Here is an 18024-nt window from a genome sequence, read left to right on the forward strand (position 1 = left end):
TGGCAGAAGAAATCATGCAACTAGCCAAGAGGAAAATGGAAGCGTAAATAAGGTTCAGGCAGCTAAGAACAGAACGGGCCTTGGAGGAATATCAGGAGAATAGGACCAATCTTAAACAAGGAATCAAGCGGGCTAAAAAGGATTATTAAATAGCTTTGGCAAGCAGAATTAGGGAGAATCCCAGGACCTTTTATTCTTATATAAGAAGCAAGAGGATAACCAGAGAAAGGGTTGGTCCACTAAAGGATAAGGAAGGAAGGCTGTGTGTCGAACCTGAGAAAATGGGCGAGATTCTCAATGATTACTTTGCATCAGTCTTCACTGAGGAACTGGAGGTGATGAATGCAGATATTAAAGATAGAAGATTGTTTACTCTGGATCACGTTCACATAAGGAGGGAAGATGTGTTGGGTAGGGTAAACAATATTACCGTGGACAAATCCACAGGACTAGATGGGATCTCAGAGGTTGCTGAGGGAGGCAAGAGACAAACTAGCTGGTGCCCTGACAGATATCTTTGTAGCATCCTTAAACACAGCTGAGATGTCAGAGGACTGGAGGGTTGCTCATGTTGTCCCCCTGTACAAGAAGGGTAGTAGGGATATTCCAAATAACTACAGACCACTAAGCCTGACGTCAGTGGTGGGAAAGTTGCTGGAGAAGGTACTGAGGGATAAAATCTATTTATATTTGGAAAAGAATGGGCTTATCAGTGATAGGCAACATGATTTTGCATGGGATAGATAGTGCCTTATCAACTAATAGAGTTCTTTAAGGAAGTGACCGAGTTGATAGATGAAGGAAGGGCTGTAGATATCATATACATGGACTTTAGTAAGGTGCTTGATAAGGTTCCCCATGGTAAACTAATGGAGAAAGTAAAGTCACATGGTGTGCAGGGTGTTCTGGCTAGGTGGATAAAGAACTGGTTGAGCTACAGGAGACAGAGTAGTAGTTGAAGGGAGATTCTTGAAATGGAGAAAGGTGACCAGTGGTGTTCCACAGGGATTACTGCTGGGGCCACTGTTGTTTGTAATACACTTAAATGATCTGGAAGAGGGCATTATTGGTCTGAGCAGTAAGTTTGCAGATGACATCAAGATTGGTGAAATAGCAGAAAACATTGGGGATGGTCAAAGAATACAGGAGAATATAGATAGACCGGAGAGTTGGGCAGAGAAATCACAGATGGAATTCAATCCAGGCAAATGTGAGGTGATGCATTTTGGGAAGTCTAATTCTAGATTGTACTATACTGTAAATGGAAGACCCTTTGGAAAAGTTGATGAGCAGAGAGATGAAGGTGCCTGCACAGGTGGATAGAGTGGGCAAGAAGGCATATGGTATGCTTGCCTTCATCGGATGGGGTATTGAGTATAAGAGCTGGCAAGTCATGTAAAATTGTACAAGACATTGGTTTGGCTGCATTTAGAAACTGTGTACAGTTCTGGTCGCCACATTATTGAAAGGATGTGGGCATTTGAAGAGGATGCATTGAAGGTTTACGAGGATGTTGACTGGTATGAAAGGTCTAGCTATGAAGAGAGGTTGAGTAGGTTACGATTATTTTCAATGTAAAAAAGGAGATGGGGGGGGGGACCTGATTGAGGTCTACAAAATCATCAAGGGAGTAGGCAGGGTAGATAGAGATAAGCTTTTTCGCAGGGTGAGGGATTCAATAACGAGAGGTCATGCGTTCAAGGTGAAAGGTGAAAAGTGTAAGGGGGATATATGCGACAAGTACTTTATACAGAGGGTGGTAGGTATCTGGAACATGTTGCCAGCAGAGGTAGTAGAGTCAGGCATGGTAGATTAATTTAAGGTGCGAGTGGACAGATGCATGAGTAGGTGGGAAGCAGAGGGATAAAGATGCTTAGGAATTGGGCGATAGGTTTAGACAGTGGATTTGGATTGGCTCAAGTTCGGAGGGCCGAAGGGCCCGTTCCTGGGTTGTAAATTTTTTAAAAACAGCCATCAAAATAAATTTGGAGACATGATTTTTTTTTTTAAAAGTGCATGAAGAATGGAAAACTCTGCATAAGGTTACAGGTAGTGATAGAGAAACAACAATTTTACAGCAGGGTAAGCAAATTATTGGGTACATTCCTAGAGGCCTATTAGCACTGATTACGTATGGAATCTGAACAAGTCACAGAAAATGATGATGCACCATGTACCTTGCATACACATATATTGGGCAATTATGAGGACCAGATTAAAGCAAATTAAGGGTTAATAAACGAGTCTCAACAACAGTGTGAAGCTATTTGTTCCACAAGACAACTGCCAAAAGTTGACATTAGAATCAAACCTACGGATGTAGGTTTACTCACTGAGTGGAAAGTTCATTTTCAGATGTTTCATCACCATATGAGGTAACATCTTCATGAATCTCTGGATGAAGCACTGATGGTGTAGCCCACTTTCTGTTTATATGTTTGGGTTTCCAAGAGTTGGTGATCTCATTTCCTGTGGTGATGTTATGTCCTGTTCTTTTTCTCAGGGGGTGGTAAATGGGATCCAAGTCAATGTGTTTGTTGACAGAGTTCCGGTTGGAATGCAATGCTTCTAGGAAATCTCGTGCGTGTCTTTGTTTGGCTTTAGATGGATGTGTTGCCCCAGTTGAAGTGGTGTCCTTCCTCATCCGTATGTAAGGATACTGGTGAGAGAGGGTCATGTATTTTTGTGGCTAGTTGATGTTCATGTATCCTGGGGGCTAGTTTTCTGCCTGTTTGCCCAATGTAGTGTTTGTTACAGTTTTTGCAAGGTATTTTGCAAATGACATTAGTTTTGCTTGTTGTCTTATAGGGTCTTTCAAATTCATTAGCTGCTGTTTTAGTGTGTTGGCTACCGTGATGCCAAAAGGTCCGAGTAGTCTGGCAGTCATTTCCGAAATGTCTTTGACGGAGGGAACAGTGGCTAGGATTTCTGGACGCGTTTCGCCGGTTTGTTGCTGAGAAATTGGCAGACTGTGCTCATTGGGTCCCCATTCTTTTTGGATACACTCTGTAGGTGATTTTCCTCTGCTCTGCATAGTTCCTCTGTGCTGCAGTGTGAGGTGGCTCATCGAAACAATATTTTAATGCAGCTTTGTTTGTGGATGTTGGGATGATTGCTTCTGTAGTTCAATATTTGCGGTGGCGCAGGTTGGGGGCTCTCTCTGTTCCGTGATTGGTCAATAAGCACTCACAATCGGTCTGTTTCTTTAAGACTTCATTCTTTATTTCATCATATGTACATTGCTATTCCTCAGAAGAGCTGCGCACATGGCTTAAAACAAAAACATTTTTATACTTTTCTTAAAGAAAGATACAGCCTATGATCACATAGTACATTCAGATAATTACCAATCAATAAATGATATTGCTTTATTTGACAATTACTTGGTCCAATGACATTTCCTGGGAACCAACTTTGTTTTCTAACACTCAGGCCATCCTTATCTCACTAACCCAGTCTTTGCAACAGCATCTGAAGGTCGGTTAGGATGGCGAGTAATGTCTTATCTAGTCTAGTTATTTCAATGCTGTAAAGACAGCATTGTCTGCTAATCTCTGTTGAAGCAGACTGTGGTTAGTCAAATATGCAGCAATAGCAGAATTCAAAGCTATTTTATGCAGCTTTTAGCAGAATTGTAATTTGCAGCCTAGAAGCCATTTTGTCATTTTTTTTGCATTGAGAAGCCATTTTTTTTGTTTTTTTTCTTTGCTTTCCTGTTTTTTCCTTTTTTTTTAACCCCCACACCACCGCCAAACTGCGGTAGTGCTTAATTTTCCCCCAGCACCATGTTGTGTGTGTGCAGGTGTGAGACACAGTGAAAGACACAAGGTGCACGAATCTTTATTCAGTTTCCACCACCAGGAAGAAAGGAAACACCCGACTGGCCAGTGACAAGCAGTGCCCTTCACATCAAAGGGCAAAGGGCAATGCTGTGTGATCAAACAGTGAAGGGGAGGGCAGGGATTAAATCAAAATAGAGTTGAGAAGCCATTTTATTGCTACCTAAGTTATTAAGAGCATCCGTTAAGTGGTTGTTCCTGACAACTAGTTACCTCAGACTGTATTCAGGTTTCAGATCCTCACGGTGGCAGCAACAAATGAGAGTGCTAGGGATCATTCCATGGTGATGGCTGAGTAGGTTTGATTCCAGTGGGTGCAGTGGAGACGGGTGTCAGGTCAGATGTGGTTTTGAGGGAAGGTGGGTGGTTGATGGTTTGCACATTAGGATCCTGGATCCCAGACGGTTGAAGATTCTCTTGCGGTATTGTGCGGTGAGGTCGCGGGTATGGGCATAAGTGAACAGTGGAGGTATAGTTCGAACGTGTGAGCTAAGAATGGGGTCTATTAAAAAGTGATTTTACTTAAATGGGAGACTTCAAAGGATTCTGGCAAAATTTAAATGGCAACTTTGAGGCTTCCAAACAATTAAATTGCCCACAGGAAAATCAAATTTCCTGTACAAATCCTTTGGAGTTTTCTACTATGAATATTCAGGGTCCCTATGTGCATCTTTGATTAATGCTGAAATAACAATTGCCTAGCCATAAGAACGTCTAAGCCAAAGAATTGCTACTGCATAGACAAAGACCATTAAGCCAGTCATGTTCTGGTTCTGTGATGTATCAATTTATGCACTAACACTTGTGCGACTTTCTATCACAATCGTGCATATTCTTCCTTTACATGTGAACTAGGTACAGGACGAGGCAGTTTGGTGCCTAGTGTCTGCTCTGCCATTTCATACAATCATAGTTGATCTCACCTTATCCTCAACTCCTCTTTCCTGCTGGCTCCCCACAATTCTTCAATCTATTACCGATTAAAAATCGGTGTACCACCTCAAATTTATATCGTGTCTCAGTGTCCTCAACATTTTGAGTACAGCATTATACAGTCATAGAGATGTACAGCATGGAAACAGACCCTTCGGTCCAACCTGTCCACGCCAACCAGATATCCCAACCCAATCTAGTCCCAAGACCTTAGGCATTTGCTGTGTGAAAGCATTTCTCCTTATATTGTCATCGTTTTTTCACCAATAATCTTATGTCAATATCCCCTGGTTCTCTAACCTTCCATCAAAGGAAACAATTTCTTCCCTTTATTCTGTCCAACACTTTATAATTTTGATTATGTGTCAAACCTCTTCTAAACCTTTTGATGACCATACAACTAGATGTTATTGTATATCCTTTTGTGCAATGTTCCTTTGAAACTAAAGAGGGCTGGGAAGTATTCTGAAAGAAGGCTAATTTTTTCTTATTATGACATGATCAGTTTGTAAGAAACGCCTATATCCTGAGTTAGCGTGACGATGTAAAGCTGAAAACAAAGGGTAAATAGGAAGCTAGTTTCAGTGCAATAAGTATGTAAAATGTTTACTTTATTTCTCTCCACAGATGCTGACTGACCACTGATTGTTTTTGGACTTTTTTTTGTTCTTATTTCAGACTTCCAGTGAAGTGTTTCACTTTTATACTAGTAAAATTTGAATGCCCAATAAGAATCACCATTTACTGCAATGCCAATTTCATTTGCTATACTTACATTATTCATTTGAAGCGCTTTCTTTTTATATCCCTTTCCCTCTTCCATACCTATTTCCTTTGATGTCCTTCTGTAAAATGCTCTTTTCAAATTTCTTTATAACCACATTTCAAAATCTTAATTGTCACATAATCAGAGTTTTACAGCATGGAAACAGACCCCTTGCTCCAATCCATCTACACCAATCAGATAACCTAAACTGATCTAGTCCCATTTGCCAGCATTTTGCCCATATCCCTCTAAACCATTCCTATTCATATACCTATTCAGATGCCTTTTAAAATGTTATAATCTTGCCTGCCTTTACTACCTCCACTGGCAGGCTGTTCCATACGTACAGCACCCTCTGCACGGAGAAGTAGCCCCTTAGGTCCATTTTAAATCTTTTCTCTCTCACCTTAAACCAGTACCCTCTAGCTTTGCATTCCATTATCCTGGGGAAAAGATCTTGACTATTCATCCTATCCATGCTCCTCATGATTTTATAAACCTCTATCAGGTCACCTCTCAGCTTCCGATGCTTTCCAGCCTCTCACTATATCTCAAACCCTCCAATCTCAGCAACATTCTAGTAAATCCTTTCTGAACCTTTTCAAGTTTGACATCTCTCCTATAGCAGGGCAACCAGAATTGCATAATTTTCTAAAAGTGGCCTCACTATTATCCTGTACAGCTGCAACATGATATCCCAGCTCCTATACTCAATGCATTGTCCAATGAAGGCAAGCAGGCTAAATGTCTTCTTTACCATCTTGTCTATCTTCGATTCTACTTTCAAGGAATTATGCATCTGCACTCCTTTGTCTATTTGTTTAGCCACACACCCCATGGCCTTTCTATTAACTGTACAAGTCCTGTTCTGGTAGTCTTACTGAAATGCATCACCTCACATTTATCTAAATTAAATTCTGTCTGCCCTCTCCTTGGCCCATTGGCCCATCTGTTCAAGACTTGTACTCTGAGATAATCTTCTTCACTGTCCACCACCAGCCTTTGTCTCTTTATTCATCAACAGTTGCTGAACTGTTCAACCATTATTTCACTTGTAACTCGTCACAAAATCCATTTTCTGTATCAATTTATGCACTGAGAGTTAGCAACCAATTGAGATTGTGATGTTTAAACACAAGATGCTCCAAAGCTAATTACCTTTGATCTTGTCCAGGAACAAGAGAAGGCTTGCTGCAAGATTTTTAATATGTTACTCAGACCAGGTCAACAGTCAGTTAAAAGCTACCAAGCATCAGTCAGTGCACCAGTGAGTGAGAGAGCATCAGAGAAGGTGAATGAATCCATGAAGCTAACTTTCTGCTGTTAGCTGGCTACATGTGGTTGAGGCAAACAATAGTCCATTGGCAGTGGAGCTTTGTTCAAGTAGCTAGAGAACTCAGATTGTGCCAGTGCTGGAGTGCTGAGTTGTGAAGCCCAATGCGATTCAGTCTTAGGGGAAGAGATTGAATAGCTGGGAAGTGAGCAGTGGTTAATAGAAATTTAGCTGAGGAGCTGGTACAAAGCTTATACTTTGGTTCTGGAGTACAGCATGGCCCAAAACAGAGTGATGCAGTCTCAGAGGTAGGCCAGCAAAGTTGTGTCCTCAGTCCTTACTATACTCCTCATGACTGTCACATGTAGCCCTAACTCTATTTCTAAATTAGTTAGAAATTTAGAACAAATTCACTGTTGTGGGTCATATCTCAAACAACAATGATACAGAGTACAGGAAAGCAATAGAGAGCTTAGTGGCATGGTATAAAGACAACCACCTCTCCCTTAAATGTCAGCAAAATGAAGGAGCTGGTCATTGACTTCAGGAAGCGGAGTGGAGGACATGCCTTGTCTATATCACTGGTGCTGAGGTGGAGACGGTCAAGAGCTTCAAGTTCTGAGGAGTAAAGTATCACTGACTATCTGTCCTGGTTCATCTATGTCAATGCTATAGTCAACAAAGCACAGCAATGCCTCTAATTCTTCAGGAGGCTAAGGAAATTCGGCATGCCTACTATGATTCTTGTCAATTTTTATAGATGGACCATAGAAACTGTCCTAGCTGGATATGTCACTGTTTGGTATGGCAACTGTAACCCAGCCTACCATTGACTCTCTCTATACTTCCCTTGGTCTCGGAAAACAGCCAACATAATCAAAGATCCCTCCCACCCCAATTATACTCTCTTTCATCAGGCAGAATGTACAAATGTTTTGAAAACACGTTCCAACAGATTCAATAACAGCCTTTTCCCCACTGTTATCAGACATATGATCAGACCTCTCATATGTTAGAGTTGATCTTACTCTGTACCTTCTCCATAGTTGAAACACTACATTCTGCATTCTGTTCTATTACCCTGATGAACTCATATAATGCATGATTTGCCTGGATAGCGTGCATAATATTTTCACTGTATCTTGTTACATGTGACAATAATAAATCAAATCAATTCCTGTTGGAAAAGAACAGCAAGAAAGCTGGATTTGGGAAACAGGAGAAGAATCTGGAAGAGTGCTCCTCTTGGATGAAGATTATATTTATAGAACATGGACGGAGTAATAAGGCTGTCTGCTAGAGGATCAAACTAGCTCTGATGAAGAGATTGAAATTCCTCATCAGCGAGACAGAGAGTTGAACTTTACCAAAAATTTTGGGGAGTTTCGAGGAAGATTTCTCTACATGTGCTTCATAAACACCAATAACCTAGAAAATACAGATAACCTGTTGCTAATGCTAGGGCACAGAGGATCCAACATGAACTGGAAGAAATCCTTATTAGTCAGGAAATGGAACTTGGAAAATTCATTGAGATGAAAACCCAAGAAGTCCACAGCACCTGATGCTTTGCATTACAGAGCACTTAATGAAGTGGCCCTAGAACAAGTGGATGCATTGGTAATAATTTTCCAACATTCTATAGACTTTGGAAGAGTTCCAATAGACTGGAAAGTAACTAATGTAACCTCACTTTTAAAAAAAAAGAGAAAGAGAAAATGCGGAATTACAGGTTGGTTAGCCTGACATCAGTGGTGGGAAAAGTGCTGGATTCAATTATTAACATAGAACATTACAGTTCAGGCCCTTTGGCCCACGATGATGCACCAACCTGTGAAACCAATCTCAGCCCGTCTAACCTAAACTATTCCATTATCATTCATATGTTTAACCAATGACCATTTAAATACCCTTAAAAAGTTGATTATCACAAACTAGGAGAAAGTGAGGACTGCAGATGCTGGAGATCAGAATCAAAGAGTGTGGTGTTGGAAAAGCAAAGCCAATCAGGCAGTATCCAAAGCAGGAGAGCTGACGTAGGATGGTCGAAACGTTGACTCTCCTGCTTCAGATGCTGCCTGATCAGCTGTGCTTTTCCAGCACCACACTCTTCGACTTAAAGTTGGTGACTCTACTACTGTTGCAGGCAGGGCGTTCCATATCCTTACCATTCTCTGAGTAAAGGGCCTACCTCTGACATCTGTCCTGTATCCATCAACTCTCAATCTATGGCTAGGTCCCCTTGTGCTCGCCATTACCATCCAAGGAAAAAGGCTCTCACGGTCCACCCTATTTAATCCTCTGATCAAGTTGATGTCTGTTAAGTCACTCCTCAACCTCCTCTCTAATGAAAACAACCTCAAACCCCTCAGTTTTTCCTCATAAGACCTTTCCTCCATACCGGGCAATATCCTAGTAAATCTCCTTTGCACCTTTTCCAATGTTTCCACATCCTTCCTATAATGCGGCAACCAGAACAGTACACAATACTCCAAGTGCAACCACACCAGATTTTGTACAGCTGCAACATGAATTCATGGCTCCGAAACTCAATCCCTCTACCAATAAAAGCTAACACACTGTATACCTTCTTAACAACGCGAATCAACTTGGGTGGCAACTTTCAAGGATTCATGTACATGGACACAGATCTCTCTACTCATCCACACTACCAAGAATTTTACTGTTAGCCCAGTATTCTATATTCCTGTTACTTCTTCCAAAGCAAATTACCTCACCCTTTTCACATTAAACTCCATTTGCCACCTCGCAGCTCAACTGTGCAGCTTATCTATGTCCCTCTGTAACTTGCAACATCCTTCTGCACTGTCATTAACACCACCAACTTTAGTGTCATCCGCAAATTTACTAATCCATCCTTTTATGCTCTCATCCAGGTCATTTATAAAAATGACAAACAGCAGAGGCCCCAAAACAGATCCTTGCGGTACACCACAAGTAACTGAACTCCAGGATGAACATTCCCTATCAACCACCACCCTCGTTGTCTTCTTTCAGCTAGCCAATTTCTGATCCAAACCATCAATCACCCTCAATCCCATGCCTCCATATTTTCTGCAATAACCTACCATGGGAAACCTTATCAAATGCTTTACTGAAATCCATATAAATCACAAGGGGATAACATTTGCTATCATCCAGACTTCAGGCACTACTCCTGTAGACAGTGAGACATAAACATCAAAGCCAAAAGGTTCTGCAATCTCCTTCCTAGTTTTCCAGAGAATCCTAGGATAAATCCCATCCAGTACAGGGGACTTGTCTATTTTTACACTTTCAAGAATTGCTAACACCTCCTCCTTGTGAACCTCAATCCCATCTAGTCTAATAGTATCTCAGTATTCTCCTTGACAACATTGACTTTTTCCAATGTGAATACGGATGAAAAATATTCATTTAACTCTTCTCCTATTTCCTCAGAGTCTACGCACAACTTCCCACTTCGGGCCTTAATCTTACTCCAGACACGCTTTTATCCCTGACATACCTATAGAAAGCTTTAGCGTTTTCCTTGATCCTACCTGCCAAAGGCATGACATGTCCCCTCCTGGCTCTTCTTAGCTCTGTCTTTAAGCCCTTCCTGGCTAACTTGGATCTCTCAAGTGCTCATAGAGTCATAGAGATGTACAGCATGGAAACAGACCCTTCGCTCCAATCCCGTCCATGCTGACCAGATATCCCAACCCAATCTAGTCCCACCTGCCAACACCCAGCCCATATCCCTCCAAACCCCTCCTAGTCATATACCCATCCAAATGCCTCTGAAATGTTGCAATTGTACCAGCCTCCACCACTTCCTCTGGCAGCTCATTCCATACGCATACCACCCTCTGCGTGAAAAAGTTCCCCCTTAGGTCTCTTTTATATCTTTCCCCTCTCACCCTAAACCTATGCCCTCTAGTTCTGGACTCCCTGACCTCAGGGAAAAGATTTTGCCTAATTACCCTATCCATGCCACTCATAATTTTGTAAACCTCTATAAGGTCACCCCTCAGCCTCCAACGCTCCAGGGAAAATAGCCCCAGCCGGTTCAGCCTCTCCCTATAGCTCAAATCCTCCAACCCTGGGAACATCCTTGTAAATCTTTTCTGAACCCTTTCAAGTTTCACAACATCTTTCTGATAGGAAGGAGACCAGAATTGCATGCAATATTCCAACAGTGACCTGACCAATGTCCTATACAGCCGCAACATGACCTCCCAACTCCTGTACTCAATACTCTGACCAATAAAGGAAAGCATACCAAACGCCTTCTTCACTATCCTATCTACCTGCAACTCCACTTTCAAGAAGCTATGAACCTGCACGCCAAGGTCTCTTTGTTCAGCAACACTCCCTAGGACCTTACCATTAAGTGTATAAGTCCTGCTAAGATTTGCTTTCCCAAAATGCAGCACCTCGCATTTATCTGAATTAAACTCCATCTGCCACTTCTCAGCCCATTGGCCCATCTGCTCCAGATCCTGTTGTAATCTGACGTAACCCTCTTCGCTCTCCACTACACCTCCAATTTTGGTGTCATCTGCAAACTTACTAACTGTACCTCTTATGCTCGCATCCAAATTATTTATGTAAATGACAAAACGTAGAGGGCCCAGCACTGATCCTTGTGGCACGTCCGGCTGATCACAGGTCCCCAGTCTGAAAAACAACCCTCCACCACCACCCTCTGTGTTCTACCTTTGAGCCATCTTATCTTTACATGAGCCTCCTTCTTCCTTTTGACAAGAGAGATTCAACTTATTTAGTAAACCACACCTCAACCACTTCCTCCCTACCTGACAGGTACATACTTATCCAGGACACGCTGTAGCTATTCTTTGAATAAGCTCCGCATTTCAATTGTGCCCACCTCCTGCAGTTTCCTTCCCTATCCTATGCATCCTAAATCTTGTCTAATCGCATCATGATTTCCTATCCCCCAGCAATAACTCTTGCCCTGCGGTATATACTTACCAGATCACTAAAATTTTGCATCGCTAAAATAAACATAACCAAATCGTGGTCACTATCACCAAAGTGTTCACATACCTCCAAATCTGGCCCGGTTCATTACCCAAATTCAAAAAGGCCTCGCCTCTTGTTGGCCTATCTACATACTGAGTCAGGAAACCCTCCCGCACACACTGGATAAAAACTGACCCATCTAAAGTACTCAAAACTGTAGCATTTCCAGTCAGTATTTGGAAAGTTTAAACCCCCATAACAACTACCTTGTTACTTTCACTCTAATCCAGAATCACCTTTGCTATCCTTTCCTCTACATTTCTAGAACTATTCAGAGGCCTACAGACAGTTCCCAACAGGGTGACCTCTCCTGTCCTGTTTCTAACCTCAGCCCATACTACCTCAATAGACGAGTCCTCCTCAAATGTCCTTTCTGCCAGTATAATACTGTCCTTGAATTATGAGAGGCATGGATAGGATAAATAGGCCAAGTCTTTTCCCTGGGGTCAGGGAGTCCAGAACTAAAGGGCATAGGTTTGGGGTGAGAGGGGAAAGATATAAAAGAGACCTAAGGGGCAACCTTTTCACACGGAAGTGGTGGAGGCTGGTACAATTGCAACATTTAAGAGGCATTTGGATGGGTATATGACTAGGAGGGGTTTGGAGGGATATGGGCCGGGTGTTGGCAGGTGGGACTAGATTGGGTTGGGATATCTGGTCAGCATGGACAGGTTGGACCGGAGAGTCTGTTTCCATGCTGTGCATTTCTATGACTAACAATGCCACACCTCCTCCTCTTTTGCCACCTTCACTATTCTTACTGAAATATCTATACCCCGGAAGGATGTTATAACTGAGCACTTGGAAAACAGTGACAAAATTGGTCCTAGTCAGCATTGGTTCACTAAAGGGAAATCATACTTGACAAATCTTCTGGCATGTATTGAGGGTGTGACCAGTAGAGTGAAGAGGAGTGAATCAGTGGACATTGTGTATCTAGGCTTTCAAAAGGCTTTTGACAAGGTTCCACTCAAGAGATTAGTAAGCAAAATTACAGCTCATGGTACTGCTTGGCATACAGGAAGCAGAGAGTTGGAATAAATGAGTCCTTTGCAGAGGGGCAGGCAGTGGCATGTGGGGTACCAAAGGGTTTATTCGTTGGACCCCAGCTGTTCACAATATACATTAATGTTTTGGACAAAGGAATTGAATGCAATATCTCCAAATTTGCAGATGACACTAAGCTTGGTGGCAGTGTGTGCTGTGAAGAGAATGCTAAGAGGCTGCAGGGTGACTTGGACAGACTGGCTGAGTGGGCAAATACTTTACAAATCCAATATAAAGTGGGTAAATGTGAGGTCATGCACTTTGGTGACAAATATAGGAAGGCAGATAGTTAACTGAATGGTGGCAGTTTAGGAAAAGGTGAGGAGCAACGAGAACTGGATGTCATGGTGAAGTAGTCGCTGAAGGTTGGCATGCAGGTGCAGCAGGTGGTAAGGCAAGCTAATAGCATGATGGCCTTCATAACAAAAGGATTTAAGTATAGGAGTAGCGATATCTTGCTGCAGTTTTGGTCTCCTGTCTGGAGGAAGGACACCCTTGCTATAAAGGGAGTCCAGCAAAATATTCACCAGACTAAGTCCCGGGATGGCAGGACTGACATATGAAGAAAGACTGGATCAACTTCTGACTGGAGTTCAGAAGACATCCCATGGAAACATGTGAAATCCTGATGGGATTGGACAGGCTAGATGTGGGAAGAATGATCTTGATGTTGGGGAAGTCTAGAACTAAAGGTCACAGTCTAAGAATAAGGGGTAAGGCACTCAGGACTCAGATGAGGAAGAACTTCTTCACTCACTCAGAGTTGTGAACCTGTGGAGTTCGATAGACAAGAAAGCTAATGGGGTCAGTCCATTAGATATGTTCAAGAGGGAGCTGGACATGGCTCTTGCAGCTAAAGATATCAACGGGTACAGATACTGAAATTGCATGGTAGCCATAATTATATGGAATTGTGGTGCAGGCTTGAAGTTCTATGTTCGTATAAAGTTATCTAATGCAATTCCCTGCTGCTCTCCTCATCACGTATGCACCACAACTCCACTTCATTTCTGTCATGCTATCTTGTGTTCAACAGCAACAGAAGTACTGACCACTTCTGAGATTTCCATCACAGGCACCATATTTAAACTCCAGCTCTGCACTATGCTGAATGCTGCCAGCCAGCAACTGCAATTCACTGTACAAGTAGGGCAAGGGTAATTAAAAAAAGCTTCTGAGAGCAGATGGCTGGCGAGGAGGACACTTGAATGGAAATAAAATCTCATTTGTAAATGTATTGCTACTTTACATTATCTGTCTGATCGACTGTCATGATACTGCAGCTATAAGAATTAAGCTACAAAAGCCACCCTTCAGGCCCTGCCTGAAGGAATGCTGCTCTTCCCCAACATGACATTGGTCAAGCCACTTTTGGAATACTGTATTCAATTCTAGTCACCCTGCTATAGGAAGAATGTTGTGAAACGTGTAAAGGTTCAGAAAAGATTTACAAGGATGTTGCCAGAGTTCAAGGTTTGAACTATAGGGAGAGGCAGAGTAGGTTGGGACTAAATTCCCTGGAGTATCGGAGGCTGAGGGGTGACCTTATAGAGGTATATAAAATAATTAGGGCAATGGAGAGGGTAAGTAGACAAGATCTTTTCTCCAGAGATGGAGAATCCAAAACTAGAAGGCATAGGTTTAAAGGGAGATGGGAAAGATTTGAAGTGGACCTAACGGGCAACTTTTTCACACAGTGGGTGGTGCATGTATGGAATAAGCTGCAAGAGGAAGTGCTGGTACAATTACAACATTTAAAAGGCATCTGGATGGATATACTAATAGGAAGGGTTTACAGGGATATGGGCCAAATGTGGCAAATGGGACTAGATTTATTCAGGATACCTGGTCGGTATGGATGAGTTGGACTGAAGGGTCTGTTTCTGTGCTGTACATCTCTATGACTGTGTGTAGCACAACATCTTGTCATTCTTCATTGTGGGACCGTCATATTTTGGAAAGCTTTCAAACAATTGAAAACTTTAAACTTTATAAAATAACAGCAAAAAAGAAAAGAAAATCAAAGCTCCATTTACTTCTAAAAATAAACCGGGACTGTTTGCTGTTTAAAGGGCAATCAATGACTGATGAATCAAAGGACCCACTTATCTGCCAAAGCTGCTGGGATGTAAAGACAACCCTTCGAGTCAGAGGTCTGCAGCATGGAAATAGGCCCTTGGGCCCAACCAGTCCACGCTACCCAGTTTTCACAACTATATTAGTCCCACTTGCCTGTATTTGATCTACATACCTCCATAACTATTTCATCTGTGTGCTGTCTGAATGTTTCTTCAATGACAAAATTGTATTTGCTTCCACTACTACCTCTAGCAGCCCATTCTAGACATTCACCACTCTGTGAAAAAATTGCCCCTCTGGGCCCTTTTATGTCTCTTCCCCCTCTCCTTAAACCTATGCTCTCTAATTTTAGACTACCCCATGATGAGGAAAAGCTGTCTATGCCTATGATTTTATAGACCTCTATAAAGTCACCACTCAGTCTCCTACCATTCCAAGGATAAAAGTTCCAGCCTATCCAACATCTCTTCTTTATTGCTCAAATCTTCCAGTTAAAGCAGCATCCTAGTAAATCTTTCCTGCGCTCTCTCATTGAATAATATCCTTCCTATAGTCGGGTGATCAGAACTGCATGCAGTATCCAAATGTGGCCTCACCAACAAGACCAAGCCCCATCTCTAATACTCAATGTCCAGACTGACGAAAACAAGCATGCCAAAAGCCTTCTTCACCATCTTGGCTAACTCTGACACCATTTTCAAGGAGCAATAAACCTGTACCCCTAGCTCTCTTTGTTTTGTAACACTCCTCCAAGGCCCTACCATTGACTGTGCAACTCTCACCTGATTTGATCCACCAAAACACAACATCTTATATTTATCTAAATTAAACTCCATTTGCCAGCCTCAGCCCAATGGCCCAGTTGATCAAGATCACACTACATTCCCAGATAACCTTCTTCACAGTTCACTGTACCATCAATCTTGGTGCCATCATATTAACCATGCCTCCTAAATTCTCATCCAAATCATTTATATAAATGATAATGTGGAGGTGCCAGTGTTGAACTGAGTGGACAAAGTCAGAAATCATATGACACTAGGTTGTAGTCATTTAGGTTCATTTGAAATCACAAAATTTCAGAGTTGAAAAAGCAGTTACGCTCCAAAGGCTTGTGATTTCAAACAAACCTGCCGGACTATAACCTGGTGTCATGTCATTTCAGACTTTGTCAACCCTAGTCCAACATCTGCACCTCCACATCAACACTTAAATAAACGAATTGTATTGGAACTTAGGAGGTATAATTAATATGATGACACCAAGAGTGGTAGTATAGTGAACTGGAAATGCAGCAAGATCTTGATCAACTGGGCAAGTGGCTGAAGTATGGCAGATGGAGTTTAATGGGGATAAATGCAAGGTATTGCATTTTGGTGGGTCAAATCAGGTGGGACATACGCAGTCAATGATAGGGCCCGGAGGAATATGACAGAACAAAAAGATCTAGGGATACAGATTCATTGTTCTGACGAAGTGGCTACGCTCCAAAAGCTTGTGATTTCAAATAAACCTGTTGGACTATAACCTGGTGTCACGTAATTTCTAACTATATAAATGATGAATAACAATGGACTTAGTACTGATCCTGGTGACACACCACTGGTCTCAGGCATCCAATTTGAAAATCAACTCTCTACCACAACCTTTGTCTTCTACTATCAAGCCAATTTTGTGTCCAATTGGTTAGGTCTCCCTGGATTCCATGAGATTTAACCTTACTCAACAACCAACCATATGGTACCTTGTCAAAGACCTTTTTAAATTTCATGTAGACCAGGTCTATGCACTGTCCTCATCTACTTTCTTGGTCATCCCTTCAAAAAAACTCCCATGGACAAAGCTATGCTGACTATCCCAAATGAGTCCTGGTCTCTCCAAATGCCTGTAGATCCTGTCTCTTAGAATCCTCTCTAACAACTCACCCACCACAGCTGTTAAGCTCACTGGTCTGTGGTTCCCAAGCATTTTCCTGCAGCCTTCCTTAAATAATGGTACAATATTAACCACCCTCCAATCTTTGGGCACTTCATTTGTAGCTGTCAATAATACAAATATATCTGCTGGGGGCCCCAAAATTTCCTCTTTAGCCTCCCACAAAGTCTTGGGATACACTTCATCAGATCTCAGGGATTTATCTACCTTCGTGCGTTTTAAGACTATCTGCACCTCCTCTTCTATAATGTGGACTCTCTACAAGACATCACTATTTATTTCCCCAAGTTCCCTAGCATCCATATCTTTCTTGACAGTAAATACGCATGAGAAATATTCATTTAGGATCTCACCCATCTGTTGTGCTCCAAACGTGAGGCCTTATTGGTCTGTAGGAGGTTCTATTCTCTCCCTAGTTACTCCTTTGCCCTTAATGCACTTGCAGAATCCCTTTGGATTCTCCTTCACCCTATCTGCCATCTCATTCCCTGTTTAGCCCTCCTGATTTCTTTCTTAAGTGTAATCCGTCACCTTCCATCTTCCTCAAGGAATTCACTTGATCCCAGTTGCCAATACATATCATAAGCCTCCTTCTAATTTTGAAGAGTAGCAGTCGGAAAACAATTGGAGAAAACAATAAAAGGAGAAAATTCATCTCTACTTAGAGAGGCAGAGTTTGATCAGGAATCGACAGCACAGCTTTGTCAGAGAGAAGTCATATCTAATAAATCTGGTGGAATTTTTCGAAGAAGTGATCAAGTGTTTGGATGAGAGCAAGGCAGTTTGATGGTTGATTATAATGATTTTGGTGCCCTCGCCAATGCAGTGGCTCAGGATCAGCAGTGACAGGATGATATCCTTGCTGTTGCATCCCCCATATTGGCAAAACCTATTGACCTTATTTGTATCTTCCAATTTCGCTCTAAAAGTAAGAAGTCTCCTGAAGACTTTTTTGAACGCTTCAGAGAATGTTATGAGTCCTATTCTGAGGATCAAGCTTTGAATTTCCAAGTGATCAATGCTAAATATAACTCTATATTATTGAACTGTCTGCTGCCCTCTGTCAACACTGCAGTCAAGACAAATAACCTGGACTGGGTCACGCTAATCCTAATCAATTCCAT

General features: G+C 42.0%; 1 protein-coding gene across 1 annotated transcript in view; it reads left to right on the forward strand.

The window, feature by feature from the left end:
- Window positions 1–14460: 14460 nt before the first annotated feature.
- Window positions 14461–18024, forward strand: part of LOC122551042 (zinc finger protein DZIP1-like) — a 278342-nt gene continuing 274778 nt past the window's right edge. Inside the window, exon 1 of the mRNA XM_043692685.1 lies at window positions 14461–14469. Within this exon, the coding sequence (XP_043548620.1) occupies window positions 14461–14469 (9 nt within the window). The remainder of the gene's footprint in view (window positions 14470–18024) is intronic.

The sequence above is a fragment of the Chiloscyllium plagiosum genome, chromosome 6, assembly GCF_004010195.1.
Source record: "Chiloscyllium plagiosum isolate BGI_BamShark_2017 chromosome 6, ASM401019v2, whole genome shotgun sequence".
Lineage (NCBI taxonomy): Eukaryota > Metazoa > Chordata > Chondrichthyes > Orectolobiformes > Hemiscylliidae > Chiloscyllium > Chiloscyllium plagiosum.